The 20,776-nt window shown below is 44.6% G+C and overlaps 1 protein-coding gene and 1 long non-coding RNA gene across 2 annotated transcripts; one reads left to right on the top strand and one right to left on the bottom strand.

Annotated features, from left to right (window-relative positions):
- On the top strand, positions 1,006 to 10,270 carry FAM71F1 (family with sequence similarity 71 member F1). The gene is made up of 4 exons (XM_018046965.1): positions 1,006 to 1,385; positions 2,589 to 2,773; positions 4,263 to 4,515; positions 8,650 to 10,270. The coding sequence occupies exons 1-4, from the start codon at positions 1,137 to 1,139 to the stop codon at positions 8,797 to 8,799; spliced, it is 837 nt and encodes a 278-aa protein (XP_017902454.1). The 5' UTR covers positions 1,006 to 1,136; the 3' UTR covers positions 8,800 to 10,270.
- On the bottom strand, positions 12,199 to 16,065 carry LOC108635836. Its single transcript, XR_001917955.1, has 2 exons — positions 16,025 to 16,065; positions 12,199 to 12,483 (listed from the first exon to the last, which is right to left on the bottom strand). It is a non-coding gene; the product is annotated as an uncharacterized LOC108635836 (long non-coding RNA).

The following is a 20,776-nucleotide window of genomic DNA, read 5'->3' as shown; positions in this document are numbered from 1 at the left end:
TTCCTCACATGGTAAAAAATGGAAAACAAGGAACGTGAGGGTAGAAATTGTGCCCACGAGACAGCCTATAGAGCCGGAGTATAATAGAAACAGCCAGAGGGGGGTGATGGAATCAGCAAAGGAAAGCCTCGTGACCTTTCAGCCTTCTCCCTGGCTTGATAATGAAATACAGAAATAAACCTCCCCACTTCTACTTTGCATATTTTGGTTGTCATATTGCTTTTCTAAATTGATTGCATTTGACCTTGATGAGGGAATTTACCTTGGTGGTTAATAGAGTCTGGAATTTTGTTCAAACTAGAAAAGGATTTCTCCCTGAAATAGTGGTAGTGGTCAGTAGGAGTGGTGGTCATTCTGCTGGGTTCTTTGCCTCTTATCTAGCTGCCCCAAGATGTGGGCTCTCTTTTCCTCTGGCTCAGGGATGAGGCAGACTCACTCTCTGAGAAGCAGCAGGGCGTGTTGATCTAGCGAGCGGCTCACTGGGATTCCATTCCTTTCAGCTGGCACCCCCACCCAGCCAGCCTCTGGGTAAGAAACCACTTATTCCTACTGTTCTTCAGTTTGACTTCCTTAGGGAAATTAGCCCCACAGAAGTAGCCAGCCAGTGGTAGCAAAGTATAGAGCAGGCACCTACAGTCCTGCAGCTTCTCCCAGAACCAGCAGAGGCTACTGCAGATAGACCAGGGCACATGGGGCCCACATGGTACAGAGCTCAGGAAAGCTGTTTTAAATCAACCACTGCCCTTAAAACTCTTTGGGGGTAGGTCACATTTGGAGTAAGGGAGGCTTGAAAGGCAGGGAGGGGACTTTCCTCTTAACAGCGGAAGGAGCTTCCTAACAGCCTTCCTTCTCTGCTTTGTGCCTGGGTCAGCAAGTCCTAGGGGAGCTGTGTCCTCAGGTCCCAAGGCGGCTGGGGCCTGTCAGGGCACGCAGTAAGCTGTGAAAGCACTCTGGAGGAAAAGGGAGGCTCCTCTTCATTTCCCTTTCCTGCAGGCCTGCCCTGGTTTTTCATGATGTCATCCATTCATCATTGTGAGCTGATTGGTGGCCCCAGGCCTTGGCTGGCTGCCCAAGGCCAGGAGGGAAGAAAGAGGACCCAGGACAAATGCGCAGCAGGCCCCTGAGTATGTGCGGAAATGTTGTCATCAGTTCCACATAGAAAGACTTGGAACAAATCGAAGAAGACAGTAAAAGTCACAAGATCCTATCCAACCTTCCCTTCCCTGAATGCCTGGGAAGAATTCAGGGGCCTCTTTCCTGTGGATGGGGAACCAAATCCTGGAGTGGGCCTGGGTGTGGAGGAGGGACTGCTCGGCCAGATGGTTCATTCTCCAGAATTCAACCTGTTTCCTGAATCAGTGGTGTTTGAAAGCAACTTTGTCCAGGTACTCTTGGGCCGCTCCGAATGGCACTCCTTGATTCCTCTAAATCTCTTCCCACAATGTGACGGAGAGTCTGTCCCTGGAACTGGAGTGGAGTGACAACCGAGGCAAAGAGAGGAACCAAAGGCAAGGCTACCCACACCTGACCCTGGCGTTGCAGAGCCCCAGATAGGCTTTCTCCTGCAGTCACTCTGGGGAGAGAGGTCAAGGGTTCTCTGCTCTGAGGGGAGGGTTTGATCTCTGAATCCCTTAGTTTACTTCATCCTCCAGGCTGTCAGTTCAAAGCAGATGAACAAAGAGGCAGTAAAATGAGATGCTATTTAGGGCTTTAGAGCAGAAATGCTGATGGATGAAAGAATAGAAGTCGGGTACCCAGAGAGATCTAGGCTCGGAGTCTGGTCCACTTTTTTCTCGTCAGGGGGTATCATGGAGCAGGTGACCTGTGCACTAGTTTTCTCTGTTGTAAAAGAGGTGGGACTGACCTGGCTGTTCCATGAAACATGGGAAGCAAAGGCCTCAGCACAGGAGCACTCGGTGCATTTTGTTTCCTTGCCTGGGCTCTCCTTAGGCCAGATGGGACCCAGAATAAGCAGCACTTGGGGGTTACAGGGGCCTGACAGTGAAAAACAGATGCAGGAGATAATAGGGCCCCTCAAGAAAATGCCAAAGGGCAGGTTTTTTAAATAAAAGCCAGGAAGCAGTCTGGGGAGGATCCGTGGAAGTGTGACACGTCAGGAGACTCTTGTGGGCAATTGCTAACATTGGGTTAGTCAAAAAGTTCATTCTATTTTTCCATTTCAGCTTAAAAAACCCAAATGAACTTTTTGGTCAACCCACAATAGGCAAAGTAAACACTGTTACAGTTGTTTAACCAATATAGGTTTAACTGTGGTTCCAAACAAGTGATGACTTTGCCCCCACCAGCAGTGGAGCCATGTCTGAAGCCACTGGCCATGTCTGGATGAAGCGTTTTGGATTGTCACAATTTGGGGGTGGGGTTGGGGTGGTCACTGCTATCCGCATCTTATTGGGCAGAGGCCATGGATGCTGTTAAACATCTTACAACATACAGGAGAGCCCACTGCCCCCAAACAAAGAATTATCCAGCCCCAAATGTGAACAGTGCCGAGTTTGAGAAGCTCTCTCGTGAAACATGCTGCTGCTCCTGCCAAACGCTCAGACTGTGCCTGGGGGACTGCTTTGCAGGTCAGAAAGGGCAGGAACTGGATAGACATCTACAAAGCCTGCAACACCATGGCCCTGGGGGTGACCTCCTCCGTGCCCTGCCTGCCTCTTCCCAACATCCTCCTCATGGCCAGTGTCAAATGGCACCACGGGCAGAACCAGACATGGAACAAACCATCCACAGCCCCCAAGATCATCCTGAAGAGGTGAGCATTCTGAAGTAGGGCAAAGTGGGAGGCACGTAACATGAACAGGAAGGAGGGCCAGTCTACATCCCCACTTTCCTTCTTATTGCATTCACTGCACTGAATTCTTAGGAAGTCTCTCTACTCGGGGGAAGGGACAAAGAAGCCAACGGGTCTAGGAGATGAAGCGCTGGTTGGGAGATGCAGGTTTTAGACCTTATGCAACTGACTAGACTCAAAACCAGAGAAGGCAATGGCACCCCACTCCAGTACTCTTGCCTGGAGAATCTCATGGACAGAGGAGCCTGGTAGGCTGCAGTCCATGGAGTCGCTAGGAGTCGGAAAAGACTGAGAGACTTCACTTTCACTTTTCACTTTCATGCATTGGAAAAGGAAATGGCAACCCACTCCAGTGTTCTTGCCGGGAGAATCCCAGGGACGGTGGAGCCTTGTAGGCTGCCATCTATGGGGTCGCGCAGAGTCGGATACGACTGAGGCGACTTAGCAGCAGCAGCAGCAGACTCAAAACAATTTTTGAGTCCCAAGTTACTTGATGCATTTCAGTTTTCCTACTGGTAAAGTGAGTTGAATGAAGTCTTTCTTGGAACTGTAATATTATGCTTGTCTAGGATGCAATGGCCCTTTTATTTTTTCAGATTTCCAACTTTTTATTTTGTATTGGGGTATAACCGATTAACAATGTTGTAGTAGTTTCAAGTGAACAGCAAAGTGACTCAGCCATACATATAACTTGTATCCATTCTCCCCCCATATCCTCCTCCCATCCAGGCTGGCGCATAACACTGAGTATTGTTCCATATGCTATACCCTTGCTGGTTATCCATTTTGAATACAGCAGTGTGCAGTGGCCCTTTTAGATGCTTGAGCCTCTTCAAGTAATTTGCAGGATATCTCAAGAATCTCTAGATATTCCCAGAAGCCCAAGTTAACCTTTCATTGCTCCATGTTGCTTCAATAATAAACCTCTCCATTATGTTCTAAGCAGCCCCTATAGCAAGTGTATCCCAGTTCAGCTGGCTAATCCCAGATCCAAAGCCAGCTCCCTGAACTTTAGCTCCTTTGGGAAGAGTAATTGAGGCCTTAATGGACAAGCTGGACAGTGGGACCCAGCTCCTGTTGTTCTATCAAGAAGAAAATTAAAAATCCCTATGATGCCAGCTACCTTACTCCCAGGCTGCCCCTTCTCAAGCAGGATTCAGGGAACACCAGCATGAGAATCATAGCAGGATAGGTGGAGGTTAAAATGCAGATTCCAGGGCCCAACCCCAGACCTACTGAATCTGAATCTTTGGGAGTATCTTCAGGTGTCTGCATTTTAACCAAGCTCCCCAGGTGAATCTGATCTCCCTAAAGTTTGAGAATCACTGGGCTAACCATTCACTTCTACCCACCCACAAAGCCTTGGTCCTAAAGGAGACACTCTTCATTTTAATGAAGACAGGGTTGGACCATGTGTGTTGTCAATGTGTGTCTTCCCTTGCATCTTCAGGATTCTCCCATTGAAGTTTGTGGAGCTCCAGGTCTCTGACCGCCTTCAACGTGTCCTGCGGTTGAGGACAGTCACAGAGAAGATATACTATCTAAAACTCCACCCCGACCACCCTGAGACTGTCTTCCACTTCTGGATCCGGCTCATTCAAATTCTGCAGAAGGGCCTGTCCATCACCACCAAAGACCCCAGGATTCTTGTCACTCACTGCCTGGTACCCAAGAGTAGCTGCAGTCCCTCAGGAGACTCACAGGTAAGTGGACACTATGGCCTCCTCCAGCCAAGGCCAGAGCTGAGCTGTAGAGCTTTGGTAAGCTGATATGGCAGCACCCTGGGAAGGCGATCCCTGCCTTAGGCCTTTTCTAATCACTTTTTTGATTAAAATTCACTCAAGTCTACAGTTCAGCATTTTCAGTAAATGTATAGAGTTCTGCAACCATCACCACAATATCACCCTAAAAAATTCCCTCATGCCCATTTGCAGTCATTCTGTTTGTACTTTCTGCCCTAGGCAACCACTGATCTGTCTTCAAACTCTACTCATATTTCTGAAACATTTCACATACATGGAATCCTATAATATATAGTGTTTTGTGTCTGGCTTCTTTCTCTTAGCGTAAGGGTTTTCAAGTTCATTCATATCATAGCATGAGGCCAACTCTCTGTTAGAGTCACAGATTATCAACAATCTCTTCCTTTTTATTGCTGAATAGTATTCCACTGCATGGATAGACCACATTTTGTTTGTCTAGTCACCAGCTGATGGACATTTGGATCATTTTCGTGCATGCACGCTCAGTCCTGTCCAACTCTTTGAGACCCCACGGACTGCATCCCACCAGGCTCCTCTGTCCATGAAATTTTCCAGGCAAGAATACTGGAGTGGGTTGCTCTTTCCTCCTCCAGGGGATCTTCCTGGCCCAGGTATTGAATCTGCATCTCCTGTATCAGCAGGCAGATTCTTTACTGCTGCACCACCTGGGAGACCTTTGGATTATTTCATTTGGACCTATTATGAATAATGCTGCTGTGAACATTTGTGTACAAGTTTTTGTATAGATGTATGTTAGGGTATATTTTCATTTGTTGTGGGTAGATTCCAAGAATTTTGAATTGGTGAGTCATATGGTAAGTTTGTGTTTAAACAGGCAAACCTTTTTCCAAAGTGACTGTACCATTTACATTTCCACCAGGAATGTGAGAGGGTTTCGCTTTCTCCACATCTTCACCAACAATGATATTATCTTCTTAACTAAAGCCATTCTAGGGGATATGTTGTGTTTTTAATTAGGATTTCCTGTCAAGGAACTTTTCATAGACTTGTTAACCATTTACATATATTCGCGGTGAAATTTCTATTCAAATCTTTTGCTTATTTAAAAAAATTTTTCTAATTGAGTTGTAAGAGCTCTTTGCATATTATGGATACAAGTCCTTTATCAGATATATGACTTGTAAATGTTTTTTCACAGTCTGTGAGTTGTCTTTTTATTTTCTTAATGATGTTTTCTAAGGAGCAAAGTTTTAAATTTTAATGAAGTGCAGTTTATCAATTTTTTCTTTAATAGATCTGACTTTTAGTGGTGTATCTAAAAACTTTTTGTTCAACCCAAAGTCACAAAGGTGTTATCCTATATTTTCTTCAAGAAGTTGTATAGACTTCTTTTTTTAAAAAAAAAATTTTTTTTGGCCACATCACGTGGCATGTGGGATCTTAGTTCCCCAGCCAAGGACTGAATACGAGCCTCTGCCATTTGAAACAGAGAGTCTTAATCACTGGACCACCAGGGAAGTCCCTAGACTTAGCTCTTACATGTAGGTCTTTGATCCCTGAGTAAATATTTTCGTATGACGTGAGGTAAGGGTACACTTTTAAGTAAATTTTTTTTGGCATGTGAATGTTATAACTGTTCTAGTACCATTTGTTATAAGACTATCCTTCCCACGTTGAATTGTCTTGGCATTGAACCATAAACCTAAGGATTTAGTTCTGGCTTCTCAGTTCTGCTCCATTGATCTGTTTGCCTATTCTTGTGCCAGTACCACAATGTCTTGATAAATGAAGCTTTATAGTAAGTTTTTTGAAACTTTTGAATTTTAATATTTGAAATTGGGTGTTGTAAATCTTCCAATTTTGCTCTTTCTCAAGTTGTTTTGGAATAGCCAATTCCAGATCCTCTGCATTTCCATGTAAATTTTAGAATCAACTTGCCAATTTCTGCAAAAAAAACACAAACAAACCTGCTAGAATTTTGATAAGGACATGTTGAAGTTATACAACAATCTGGGGAAAATTGACATCTTGACAATATTGAGTCTTTCAGTACATATGTATACAAAGTCTTTCCATTTATTCAATCTAATTTAATTTCCCTTAGCAATGTTTGCAGCCTTCAGTTTATAAGTTCTGCACTTCTTTTGTTTAATATATTCCTAAGTATTGATTGTTGTTGATATTATTGTCAATGGAATTGTGTTGTCTTAATTTTGTACACTTATTGAAAGTATATAGAAATAGTCGATTTTTGTGTATTGTTTTATTAGCTGTAGTAGTTTTCATGGATTCCTTAGGATTTTCTACATATATGCATACATTCTTATTATCTGTAAATAAATACAGCTTAATTTCATTTCTCATTTGGATCCATTTATTTGTTTATTGCTGATCGCATTAGTTAGAACCTTCAGTACAATGTTTAATAAAAGTAACAAAAGCAGACATCCTTGCCTCATTCCGGGTATTAGGGGGAAAATATCCAGTCTTTCACTAAGTATGATATTAACTATGGGATTTTTGTAGATGCCCTTTATAAGATAGAGGAAATTCCTTTCTATTCCTTGTTTATTAAGAGTTTTTATCATGCATGGGTATTAGATTTTGGCAAATGCTTTTTCTCTGTCTACTAAGATGATCATGTTGTTTGTTCTTTATTCTATTAATATAGTATATTGTTGTTGTTTAGTTGCTAAGTTGTGTCCAGTTCTTTGCAACCCCATGGACTGTTGCCAGCCAGACTCCTTTGTCCATGTCCATAGGATTCCCCAGGCAAGAATACTGGAATGGGTTGCCATTTTCTTCTTCAGGGGATCTTCCCGACCCAGGTCTCCTGCACTGGCAGGCAGATTCTTTACCACTGAGCCAACAGGGAAGCCCATATATATATATATTTATATATATATTTTTTTTGCCCATGTATTATGTTACTAATTCTTAGATGTTAAACCGGGCTTGTGTTCCTGCAATAAATTCCATTACATTACGATGTATATGATCTTTTCTATATAGTTTGATTTGGTTTGCTAGCATTTTGTTAAAAGAGTTTTTCACCTATGTTCATTAGAGAGATTGGTCTGTAGTGTTCTTGCGATAGTCTGGTTTTGGTATCAGAATACTACTTGCCTTATTGAGTAATTTAAAAAATGTTCCCTCCTCCTCTGTTTCTGAGTTTTTGAAGAATTGATGTTACTACTTCTTTAAATATTTGATAGAAATCAGGGAAGCCACCTGGGCCTTTTTGCCTCAGGCCTTGGAGTCTAATGAACTGAAGCCTGACGTGAGCAACAACATAAGCTCCACAATGGCTGAGATTTTTATCTGTTTTTTTCACTGAGATTCCCCGGTGCCTGGTAAGTAGTTGATATTCAGTAAATATTAATATTAAATGAACATGAGCAGCGTGCACAACTAGGGGACATCCCAGGTGGTGCAGTGGTAAAGAATCTGCCTGCCAGTGTGGGAGATGCAAGAGATATGGGTTTGATCCCTGGGTCAGGAAGACCCCCTGGAGGAGGAAATGGCAACCCACTCCAGTATTCTTGCCCGGAAGAGTCTATGGATGGAGGAGGCTGGTGGGCTACAGTCCATGGGGCCTCAGAGTCTAACATGACTGAGCCATGTGCACACACACACCTGCACAACTAGAACATCCGAGGGGCATCACAGGCAACAAGAAAAGAGGCAATTTTACTTTGGCATAAAAAGCACCCCAACACAGGATATTTCTTAGAGAAATGAATTTGAAAAACATTAAATTTCTACAATAAACATTTAACCCCCTCTATTTAAATATAAAACCAAGTACAGTAAGTTTTATTAAAGTTTATATTAATAGACTGTTCAATAACATAGTAAGGTATGTTAAGAATAGCTTATCTACACTAAATTATGTTTTAACAATATTATTCTTAGGACATCAAAGGAAATTTATAACAATAGAGATCAAAACAGATATAGCCTCAGAATTGCCTCTCTGAGCTGCTGACATGGCTTTGTCTGATGGAACACTTTAGGTTCTAACACTTTAGGGTCTAGACCATGATATTAGGAAACTGTGCAGAGATGCTAAGACCTTAACAACCTGGCTTTGTTTTTCTTTGCTCTATCTAGTTAGTACAGAAGAAACCCCAAGCTTCCCAGCCCAGCGAGAGCCTCATGCAGCTGATGGCCAAAGGGGAGAGTGAGGCCCTCTGTCAGATCTTTGCTGACTTGCATCAGCACCACCTGTTCAGGTACATGACTCAAATCCAGCCAGCTTGATGTCCACAGGTGGTCTGCCCCAGAGACCCAGAAACCAAGTAATCTGGTTAAGGGGCACAAGGAAGTACATGAAATTCTGCCCTTCCATATCCAATCCAGTCTGTATTCTTGACTCAGGGAAACCTTTCTGTGGTCTCCTTGCCTGCTTGTCCTCCACAAGCACTGTGGGCTTGACTTCAGAGGAGGATATTCATAAAAAATGAAAAGTAACCTCTTCAATATTAAGAATAAATTAGTGACACAGTGGAAATGTAAAACCTAATTTCTAATCTAGTTTCTAGATTTCCTGCTGAGAAATAATCAAAACATTGTTTAAAACATCCTCTAACACTGAGTTCCTTTACCTACATACTTGGCCTCTGCTTGGACTCTATGGAGCTTCTGTGGTCATTTTTTTAAGTGTTTTCTGGAAAGCTCCCTCATGTAGGCCTGTCTTCTCCATGTCTGAGGAAATGTCATTGTAGGTACAGATGACTTGGGGTTGACTCTTAGGACTGGTGTATGAGAGAGACAAAAGCACAGCGCAGTTAGACCTCAGAGTACCACGGCCAGAGAGCAAAGATCAAGTGGGAACCAGAGTCCTAGCGAACTTGACATGTGGTGTCAAAGAAAAGAGAGAACAGAAATAAGTTAGTAAATGTCACCATGAGAGAAAGACAGCAGAGAAGGAGATTTTGTCATGACAGGGACCAGCAACTCAGAGAGAGAATTTTAAAGAGAAAGTTCTTTTGCATGTATGAGTGCCAGTAATAAACTGAAAATCAGGTTAGCACAGAGGAGGCGAAGTCTCATAGTGGGTAAGTGCTCACATAGGTTTGGACCCAAGTCACTGCTCTGACTATGAGCCCTTGGGCACATTGCTTAACTCTGCTGGGCCTCAGTTTTCAGATCTGTAAAGTGGAAATTATGATAATGCCAACCTCATCCAGATAGTGTCAGTATAAAATGAACCCAAATGCATCAAGTGCTTGGCTGGTCCTCAGCAAATTTAGAGGCAGTTATAAGTTAACTTTCAACAAATATTAACTTGTATTCTAACTTGGGCTGAAAGTAGAAAAGTGATAACACAAGAAAAAGACTTATTAGTTGCCCACTGTTGAATAATTTTTTATACTGGGGTTGTCACTTGGTATATCACACAGAGATCTGTAATGAAGAAGTTCCAGGGTAAGATATCACATTCTGAACAGGAGACCTCTGGACTTAATACAGCAATTTTTTTTTTTTTTTTTGGGACCACACCACTCAGCTTGCAAGCTCTTAGCTCACTGACCAAGGGTAGAACTCCTGACCCCAGGCAGTGGAAGTGCAGAGTTCTAACCATTGGACCATCAGGGAATTCCCAGAACAAGATATTCTGAAGCAACTTTTTGATTGTCTCAAAATGTTAACTCACAGATTTTCTTTATTACTCTTAGGACAAGCCTCTGTTTATACCTCATTAGCCACACCTATATTTAGTCAAAGCTATGGTTTTTCCAGTAGTCATGTATGGATGTGACAGTTGGACCAGAAAGAAAGCTAAGCACTAAAGAATTGATGCTTTCAAATTGTGGTGCTGGAGGACTCTTGAGAGTCCTTTGGACTGCAAGAAGATCAAACCAGTCAATTCTAAAGGAAATCAACCCTCAATATTCATTGGAAGGACTGTTGCTGAAGCTGAAGCTCTAATACTTTGGTCACCTGATGCGATGAGTCAACTCATTGGAAAAGACCCTAATGCTGGGAAAGATTGAAGGCAAAAGAAGGGGTGGCAGAGGATGAGATGGTTAGATAGCATCACCAACTCAATGAACATGAATTTGAACAAACTCCAGGAGATAGTGGAAGGCAGAGGAGCCACGTGTGCTGCAGTCTATGGAGTTGCAAAGAGTGGGACATGACTTAGAGACTGAATAACGATAGCCACACCCAGTTGCAAAGGAGCCTGGGAAATGAAGCCTCCACTCCGCATAGCCATGGGCCCAAAACAAAGTTAGATGCTTTGCCTTAGCAGAAGGGAAGAAGGGATGCTGGGGGTCTACTGGCAATCTCTGGCACAGAGAGATTTTAATATCTCTGAAAGGTCAGAGAAGTGAAGACCTGAAGGAAAAACTCACAGAACTCAGATAAAGGATGGGGAAAGTTGTGCAGACTAAGGGAACAAATGGGTGTAAGACGGAGGCTTCGCCCTGAGTAAGAAGCCTAACGAGTCAGTGTAGAGAAAGGGAGGAAGATCAGTGGGAAAGTGGGGATGTTGGCAGGAGGACATATGTAGAAGTGGGCAGGGCCCAAGCCAGGCAGGGCCTGGGAAGCCATGTGAATGGATTTAAGCTTTTAAGTGTAATGGGAACCTTAGCATTTTAAATAGGGAAGTGCTGTGATCCCATTTACATTTTTAAAAGGTCAAGCTGGCTGCTTCGTGACAGCGATTTGAAAACAGGGAGGGCTAGGTGTGATGGGACCAGCCAGGGAGCCATGGCAACCGAGTCCGGGCTGTCATGTACAAGACGGGTCAGAAGGATTCGAGAAGCTGGGAACATTTAATTTTTGCTTCCCCATCTCAAACAATTACTTTGTACAGACGTTTAGTTTCTTCTCTTTCATTTCCCAGCATGAAGCCCTGGAGTGATGATTTTTCTCCTCATTTAGGCAGGCTCTGGTCTGGTTGCAGTTTTAGCAGGTTTTGCACATCAACAGCAATATGCAGCTTACAGCAAATAAAAGGAATGGCTGCGATGCCAAACAGACGGAGTCACGCCCACTCCACCTCAGCAAAGTCGGCGTCAAGGGTTCTGCTCCCCAAACCCCTACCCCACCCTACCTCCCCCTTCTCTAGTTTTCCTTCTGGTGCTTTAATATGGGTCACATCCACCCAGTCTAGCCACAGCTGTCCTTTTTCATATTTATATCTGCCTCTAAAGCTTTTGTTGCATCAGGAAAAATATAACAAGAAACAAGCTTTGAAACAAGAGTCTCACTCTCTATTCTTTTCCTTCTGACCTTCATTTCCTTGATCCTGAAATGACTGGAGTTCCAGGAGCAGCAGAAAGACAGAGAACAAAAAGGACAGCTCAGGTAAGGGAGGGCACAGGGCACCCGGATCTTGGAGAATCTTTCTGCTCTGCAGACATAGGAATAAAATTCCCTCCAGCCCCCCATCCCAGCTTTCCTGTGCTGTCAGGATCACCATTTTCCTCCTGTACCTTGGTTCTAGTTCTTCTGGGATCTGCGGTCACCATCGTCTATTTGGCACCACATCACCCCAGTTTCTTTCTTTGAAATATTCTTTACATACTTGAGTTCATTTCCAAGCCCACAGATCCCACCCTAGTCCACTTTATCATCTCTTGCCTGGGCCACTGCAACAATCTCCTGCTAGTTCATTCATTCATTCAAAAACACACATTGAGCACTCGGTAAGTGCCAAACACTGTTGAAGGCTTTGGAGTCACAGTGAAAAAAAACACAGCATCCCATTCAGGGGTTTATAGTTTTTGGAGTCAAACGGGTAAATTTCCAAATCACATAACCTCTCCTTCCAGGCAACATTCAAAGCTCAAGACTGGGGTGCTCCTGTCTTGAGGGCACAAAGGCAGAACTCCCTCACTCCTTCTGGGAAGCTGTCCCGGAAGACCTGGGGTGTGTGCTGAGTCACAGAGGATGAGTACAAGTGGGCTGGCCAAGGCGGATGAGGCAGGGATCCTAGAAAGAGACAGAGTCTGTGTGAGACAGCATGACACATTCTGGAAACAGCAGCCAGTTCCTGATGCATTCTCAGGTTCTAGTTTACCCTAAATCCACTCATTTTGGCATGGCTGATCCTGCATGAACTTTCCATCTCTTACCCATCTCACCTGATTACTCTCTCCTCCTTAATTGGGAGCTCTCTGCTTCCTTTTCTCCAGCTCAAATCTTCTGCTCTGGTCAAACCTCAGCTATCCTTCCCCATGACTTATTCATCCTCCTCTGCTCCCTTCTTCCTGACACTCTAAATCCTGCCTAATCATCCAGATACACTCACAACTGAGGCTTCCCCGGTGACTCAGCATTAAGAATCCGTCTGCAATGCAGGAGACACGGGTTCAATCCCTGGGTCAGGAAGGTCCCCTAGAGAAAGAAATGGCAACCCACTCCAGTATTTTTGCTTGGAGAATTCCATGGACAGAGGAGCCTGGAGGATTATAGTCCATGGGGTTGCAAAGAGTCAGACACAATTTAGAGACTAAACAACGACACTCACAACACCTTCCTGTCCAGGCACATCTTGCCTTGCTCATAACCTCTCTTTGATAACATAAGTTCCCTAATTGTTTCATAGGTTTAAGTCTTATTTCTTCAACCAATACTAAACTTTTTTGTATGCCTCTGAATTCCTACAGTGGGAAGCGCAGGTCTGAGAATGCAATAGGAGCTCAATAAATATTCATGCACCACATCCCTAAGAAATTATTCCTCCAAATCGGCTCATAAGGCAGCCAGAATATCATGTTATATTTGGAGGAGTGCGTAGATCCCAGAGGAGCTGTGCCAACTTATATCCAAACCAGGGATTCAAACTCAAACATCTGCAGGTGTTATAAAGGAGTAAAGAGTCTGTGTGTCACAGATATAAGAAATGGCTAATTTTTCTCTCATCCCTATTATTCATAAAACAACGGCTGGGCTGACACGGTTCAGCACTGAAGAGACAGCAGGGAGTGATGGGGATTGTGGCAATGAAAAAGTGAATGTTTCAATTAAAGTTTCATTAATGGTTGCCATGCTGCAACGCAGGCCTGGCATTGCCAGATAATCTGATTTTTCAAGAAAAAACAAAAATCTGAATTTTTATATCACAAACACCCCCACCCCCCACTTCGTAAAAATCTATAGTGTGAAAGTGATAGTTGGTCAGTCGTGTCTGATTCTTTGTGAACCTATGGACTGTAGCCCTCCAGGCTCCTCAGTTCTTGGAATTCTCCAGGCAAGACTACTGCAGTGCGTTGCCATTCCCTTTTCCAGGGGATCTTCCCAACCCAGAGACTGAACCCGAGTCTCCTGCATCACAGGACAATCCTTTACCATCTGAGCCACCAGGGAAGCCCGACAAAGTACTGCTGCTGCTAAGTCACTTCAGTTGTGTCCGACTCTGTGTGACCCCATAGACGGCAGCCCACCAGGCTCCCCCGTCCCTGGGATTCTCCAGGCAAGAACACTGGAGTGGGTTACCATTTCCTTCTCCAGTGCATGAAAGTGAAAAGTGAAAGTGAAGTCGCTCAGTCGTGTCCAATTCTTTGCGACCCCATGGACTGCAGCCTACCAGGCTCCTCCATCCATGGGATTTGCCTGGCAAGAGTACTGGAGTGGGTTGCCATTGCCTCTTCCCCAACAAAGTACAGTATAGGCCAAAACTTAGTGAGCAAACAAAGGTATCTGCAGACCAAAGTGAGCCTGGAGGTTGCCAGTTCTCAGCCCCTGTTCTTTATGGTAAGCGGAGCTGACTGCTGGCCCACATTTTCTGCAAGTCTAGAATTGCTTTCTAATATTATGTGATTGCTAATACAGTGGTGAGTCATTCATGTTTATACACATACATTCAAACACACATTCAAATTTTTGCAAATTTTTCTGCATGTACATACACATACACTCAAAACATATCCCATGAGATTAGTGTTGAAGAAGATAGAGCTAGAGAATATTTCAAACTTATTTCTAGGACTTGAGAAAACAGCTAGAACTTCAGAGTCACAGGACATCTGTGTCATCGGAACTGTTGCTCCCAAGATGTCCCTAGGCTGATTGCAATGAATGATCCTGGGATGTACTTAGGACCCTGTTCTTTCCTTGGACCTGAAGGAACCCCTCTTTTCTCTTTGGGCCAAGTAGCATACACTTTCAGTTTGGAAGGACGCTCACACCCCAGCCTCTTAGAACTTTTGGATGATCAGAGGGAGAGAGAGAGGGAGCTACATTTGGAAAAGCCAGCGTTCCCAAGTGTACCTGTGTAGTTGAACATGTCACTTCCCCATTTGTGGGTGATGTGATCTATATGGTCCTTCCTAAAACTTTAATGTGCAAATACTTCCCTAGGGATCTTGTTAACATGTAGATTCTGATTCAGAGCATCTGGGCAGACCTGAGACTGCATTTCTCACATGCTCTGGGTGACGCCAACGCTGCTGGGCTGTGAGCCACCCTTAAGTAACTCGAGCCAAGTGGACCAAGAACAGGCTCTGGCTTCAGACCATCTGGGTTCAAGGGCATTGCCTGTTCAGCTAGCTGAATCTCCTGGGGAAATTCACTTGGTTAACCTCTCCAAGCCATGTTGGTTGCCTCGTTTTATGGGTACTGCCTGTTGACATGATGTAGTGGTAAAAACACGGGCTCTGTTGCCTGGCTATCTGGCTTGGGATTCTGGCCTTGCCTCCTCACGATGTGACCATGGGTAAGTGACTTCACTTTGCTGGGCCTCAAAATCCTCATGCATCAAATGGGGACTATGGCAGCACTGACCTCTCGGAGGTTGTTGTGAGGGTTAAAAGAGCATTAATGCGTGTAATTGTTTGGAAGAGTGCCCGGCCCGTAATAAGCACCTCACAAATGTTGGCTGGAACCTGTGAGTGTGCTCTGTGAATTAAAGTACAAACAACTGCATTCCTTTTTGGCCTAGGAAAAAAAACCTCTCTGAGTGAAGACTCCATCCCTTGCACCCGTGACCTCAGTTGGAGGGATTCGTTCACCTACGGAGAGTGGGAAAGAGAGAACCCCTCTGGGCCACAATCCCTCTCGCTCCTCAGCACTCTGGCAGCCTCCACTGGGCCCCAGCTGGCCCCACTCATAGGTACGGTGACGGCATTCATCTACTGCCTTCCTGGGACCGCCCTGGGTTCAGGTTCTAGGGTCTTGGGAATGATTCCAGGAGGCTGTGGGTTGGGAGTGGGGGACCAGCCACAGCTACCTCAACCCTCTTTCTTCTTGCCCTGTTCTTCTCTACCTCCAACTGGGCTGAGTGAAACCCTAAGAGTGGCACCTCCAGAGCTACCAGAGGCCCCTGGGCTTCCTACAAGTGGCTCAAAAGACAGAGACTAGCAGGACACGGCTGTCACTAGAGCTGCCGTCTCCGTGCTGTGCGGGAGGCATGAGGGGCTGCCTCTGCAGAGGGAGGAGCTCCTTCTCCTTCTCTGGCCTCCATGGGAATCCCAACCTTCTGCTGTGTAGAGTGGGAAGGAGGAAGTCCATGAGGAAGGAAAGTGAAAGTCACCTCTGACTCTTTACGACGCCATGGACTGTAGCCCACCGGGCTCCTCTGTTCATGGGATTCTCCAGGCAAGAATACTGGAGTGGGTAGCTGATCCCTCTTCCAGGGGATCTTCTTGAGCCAGGGATCGAACCCGAGTCTCCTGCAAGGCAAGCAGATTCTTTACCATCTGAGGCACCAGGGAAGCCCAGGAGGGATGAGGTGTAAGGATCAAATTTCTCTGAGGCCCAGCCCTTATCTTTCCATGCACCAAGGCTCATCCATCCATCCATGTATTCATTTAACATTCATTAAGTATTTCCTATGAGCCTCTGTCTAACCAGAGAGAGATCCTTAAAGAAGGTACAGTGGTTTATGTTTTCCAGAGTAAAATATTATCCATAAGCCACTAACTCTTATAAGTTACCTATTATCAACAGTTGACGATTTAAAAAACTAACCAAAGTATCTAGGTGCCGATAGAAGAGCTCATAAGGCAAGCTACATCTTATTGAAAGTTTTTCTCTCCTATACTCACAGGAAGTTCTATTTGAGCTACCCTTTCACAGTAGAGAGAATCATACGACCCTTGCCAACACCACTCTGCAGCATTCAGCTTTCTGTGGGATACTGTCTTTATGGAGGGGAGGAGAAAAGCTGCACCTAAGGAAAAACTAGAATTGTCTCACGCTGACGGCATAGCCTTCCCCTGGAGAATCGCTTGGGAGCACGGCACCCAGATGAGAAGCATTATTCTGGCCCGTAACTTTGCATCCTCACCACCACACATCACCACACCTCACCTCCCTTCCAGCACAAGAACATACGCTCTCAGAAGGACCAGGATCAAGAGAGAGAGAAGGAAGGAAAGAGAACTAGAACCGGAAAAGAGGTGGAAGAGAACAAAACGGGGCTGAAGAGGAAGGTGGAGGGCGGAAAACAGAGAAGAGGGGTGATGCAGAAAAGTAGAAACAGAAGGAAATGAGCAGCACACTGAGAGATGCCTCGCCACGCTTCTATTTATCTAATTTAAAACTTCAAAGTAAGGCCATATACCAAAGGAGACATGTGTTTTCTTCTCTGCTCAGACTCCTCTGGACAAGGATAAGGGGAGAGAAATGAATTCCAGCCAAAGGCCTCTCCTTAAATGTTCCTTTTTGCCAATTTTTCTCCTTAGTCCCTCTGTTTTGATTCAAGCCTTAGACCTTCTTCCTTAGTGCATTTCCTGACTTGGACCTGCTAGCCTGGCCCTGCTGTTCCAAATGGTGGTTTGGGTCTGAGGCTATACAAGTTCCTGCAGGAGGTTGTAAGACAAGGTGCGTGTGGTAGGGGGAGTTTCTCTTCCTGAGTTTCACAAATAAGGCTTTCTATTGTCTTAGCCCTACAAACACTGGCTCAATTTCTTCTGCATACCATACCCCCTTGAAATAGAGTATCTTGTTAGTACTTATTAGATATTCAAAGAGAGGAGACACAAGCTCAAGCTACAGGTAAAACAGAGGTTCCAGGCTCAAAGTATAGGTAAAATCAAGGGTTCACAAATTATAGATGAAGAGAGTCACTAAGGAGGGTCTGCTAGAGAGACCATGGACAGGTCTCTATTTAAAATGCACAATATTGCACATTCAATAAAAGCCAGACTATACGTATTTCAGAAAAAGTACCCAGCCTTCCAATTGGAAAGCTTTTCTGGACATCTTGCTTTGATTTAGGCTATCCTAGGGGAGGGTATTTTTCTTCACTGAAGCGGTTTTCAGACTGAAATGGTTGGAGGGCTAAAAAGTAAGTTCCTCGATCATCATTGATCAAGCCAAGGGTGAGCTATGTCCTAATTCTTGGTGATTTCAGTACCCACATAAATGATCTTTCCCATACCCTAGTCGCTCTCCTTGTCCTTTAACCCTGCTCAGCCACTGACCGCCCCCCCCAATTTACCCTAGAGTTTGCCATTAATAACTGCACCCCACCCCATCATTTCTACTCTCCAACTATATACCATCTCCTGTCTTTCCCTGAGTCCGATAATCCTTCAACCCCACCAATCCTGCAATTTCTTGCTGGGTTTTCATTGTCCCTTCCTGTCCTCACATCCTCATTCCCTTCCCCTCCAGCCTAGATTCCACGATCCATCCTGAATATCACGACTCTCTTGCAAGTACCCTTCAGCGCCTTTGCACATCTTCCACTTTATTAACTGGCCAGATCGAACTCTCCACCATGACGCTAAACTTTTTTTTGGCTGCTCTAGGTCTCAGTTGCGGTACCTAGGATCTTCGATCTTAGTTGAGGCATGCAGGAGCTTTAGTTTTCAGTGTTCAGACTCTTACTTGTAGGATCTAGTTCCCTAACAAGGGGTTGAACCCAGGGGCCCTGCATTAGGATCACTAGGGAGTTCCCCACGCCACTAAGCTTGCCTAGAGAAAAATCACATGCCATATTACCCAGTTTCACCTCAACATTATCTCAGTTCTCAAGAGGGTCCTTAATATTGCCTGGAGCTCATACTATGTTCCCCTCATCTGCTCTCTCTGCTGAATGGCTATTTCACATCTTCTCCTTTGGGTGGGAGGCTTCCCCAGTGCCTCCTGATGACCCAGCTTCCTATTTCACTGGGAACATAGTAGCAATTGAAAGAGAACTCTAAGTTCTCATGACCACCCCTACCACTCACCTAGAAACAGACCAGCAGATCTAGATTCTCTCCTTGTTAATATAAAAGAATTGCTTGCTGCTGCTGCTGCTGCTGCTGCTAAGTCACTCCAGTCGTGTCCAACTCTGTGCGACTCCATAGATGGCAGCCCACCAGGCTCCCCCGTCCCTGGGATTCTCCAGGCAAGAACACTGGAGTGGGTTGCCATTTCCTTCTCCAATGCATGAAAGTGAAAAGTGAAAGTGAAGTTGCTTAGTTGTGTCTGACTCTTAGTGACCCCATGGACTGCAGCCTACCAGGCTCCTCTATCCATGGGATTTTCCAGGCAAGAGTACTGGCGTGGGGTGCCATTGCCTTCTCCTAGCTCTAAGCAAAGTCCAACTCTTCCCCTGTTGTACTGGGTCCCCTCCCACCTCACCTAGTCAAGGACATTGCTCCAGCAACTCTCCCTTCTCCCTTCATCATCAATTTGATTCTCTCTCTTAGAGGCTTTCCATCAGTAACAAACATGCTGGCATTTTTCCTTAATATAACTGCTATTTCTTCCATTTAAAAACATGAAAAAAATAAAACAAAACCTCTCTTGGGCTCTCTGCCCACTCTGTTCCCCTTTAGTAAACTCCCTAAAAGGGTTTCCAATGTTTTGCTTCCCATTTTCTCTTGAACCCTTCCACTACAACACCAAACCTGATCTTCACATTGGTAAAGCCAATGGTCAATGAGTCCTCACCCCTCTGTTAGCATGTAACATATGTGATTTCTCCTGGAAACACTTCCTCATTTGCCTTCTGGAACACTATGCTCTCCTCTTTCACTGGCTTTTCTTCTCAGTTTCCTTTGCTAATTCATTCTCATCAACACCCCTCCACCACCAACATCATCACCATCTCTAAACACTAGAATTGCAGGACTCAGTCTTGGGTCTCTTCTAATCAAACCTCATGGTTCATACCACACATAAACCAGTTACTCCCAAATGTATCTCTCTAGTCCAGAACACTGTGATCGCCAACTGCCTACTTGACAACTCCATTTGAATTTCTAATAGGCATCTCAACACGTCCCCAAAAAAAGATCTCTCAATACTGACTTGCTCCCCACAAGGTCTTTTCTATTCTTGTAAATGGCAGCTCCATATTTCTACTTACTCAAACCTGGAACCATCCTTGACTCCTCTTTCTCTCCATCTCATTTCCAAACCATCAGGAAACACCTTTAAACTGCTTTCAAAATATACACACAATCTGACACTTCTCAGAATTTCTACTGTTATCACCCTGGACCAAGCCATCATCATCTGTATTGTTGTAAAAGTCACCTAAATGAGTGGCTTGTTTCTAATATTACCCTCTTCAATTTCATGTGACCCCTTTTTTTCAAAGGTTGGCTTGATTTTTTTTTTTCTAATTGATAGTAACATACTTTTCCATGACTCAGATGTTAAAGAATCCGCCTGAAATGCAAGAGACCCTGGTTTGATCCCCGGATCAGGGAGATCCCCTGGAGAAGGGAATGGCTAACCATACCACTATTCTTGCCTGGAGAACCCCATGGACAGAGAAGCCTGGCAGGCTACAGTCCATGGGAATCACAAAGATTTGAACATGACTGGGTGACTAATACTACTTTTTGTACAGAACATTATTTTATTTTTTTAAAACCTATTTATTTGGCTGAACCAGGTCTTTGTTGCAGCACACAGGATCTTTAATCTTTAGTTGCAACATGTAGGATCTAGTTCCCTGATCAGGGATGGAACCTGGGCCCCCTGCATTAAGAACATGGAGTCTGAGCCACTGGGTCACCACAGAAGTCCCTAATGTGACCCTTTTAAGATCTTAGGCATGTCACTTTTCTGCTTAAAACCTTCAAATGGCTCCCCATCTATATTAAGGTAATGCTACTTCTCTAAGAAATAAGCCCCAATATATCAGTGGCATACAACAATCAACAGAACTTCATTTCTCACACACAGGAAAAGTTCAAGAAGGGTGTCCTGTTCAAGGAGTGGCTCTTCAACAGGACCCTGGGCTCCTTCCATCTTGTGACTTGCCATCTGTGCTACACGGCTCCCAGGGTTGCCATAGAAAGAACAAGAGCTTGGAGAATGACCTGTGGCAGGTTTG

Source organism: Capra hircus, chromosome 4 (assembly GCF_001704415.2).
Source record: "Capra hircus breed San Clemente chromosome 4, ASM170441v1, whole genome shotgun sequence".
NCBI classification, from domain to species: Eukaryota; Metazoa; Chordata; class Mammalia; order Artiodactyla; family Bovidae; genus Capra; species Capra hircus.
This window is presented reverse-complemented; position numbering and strand designations above follow the sequence as displayed.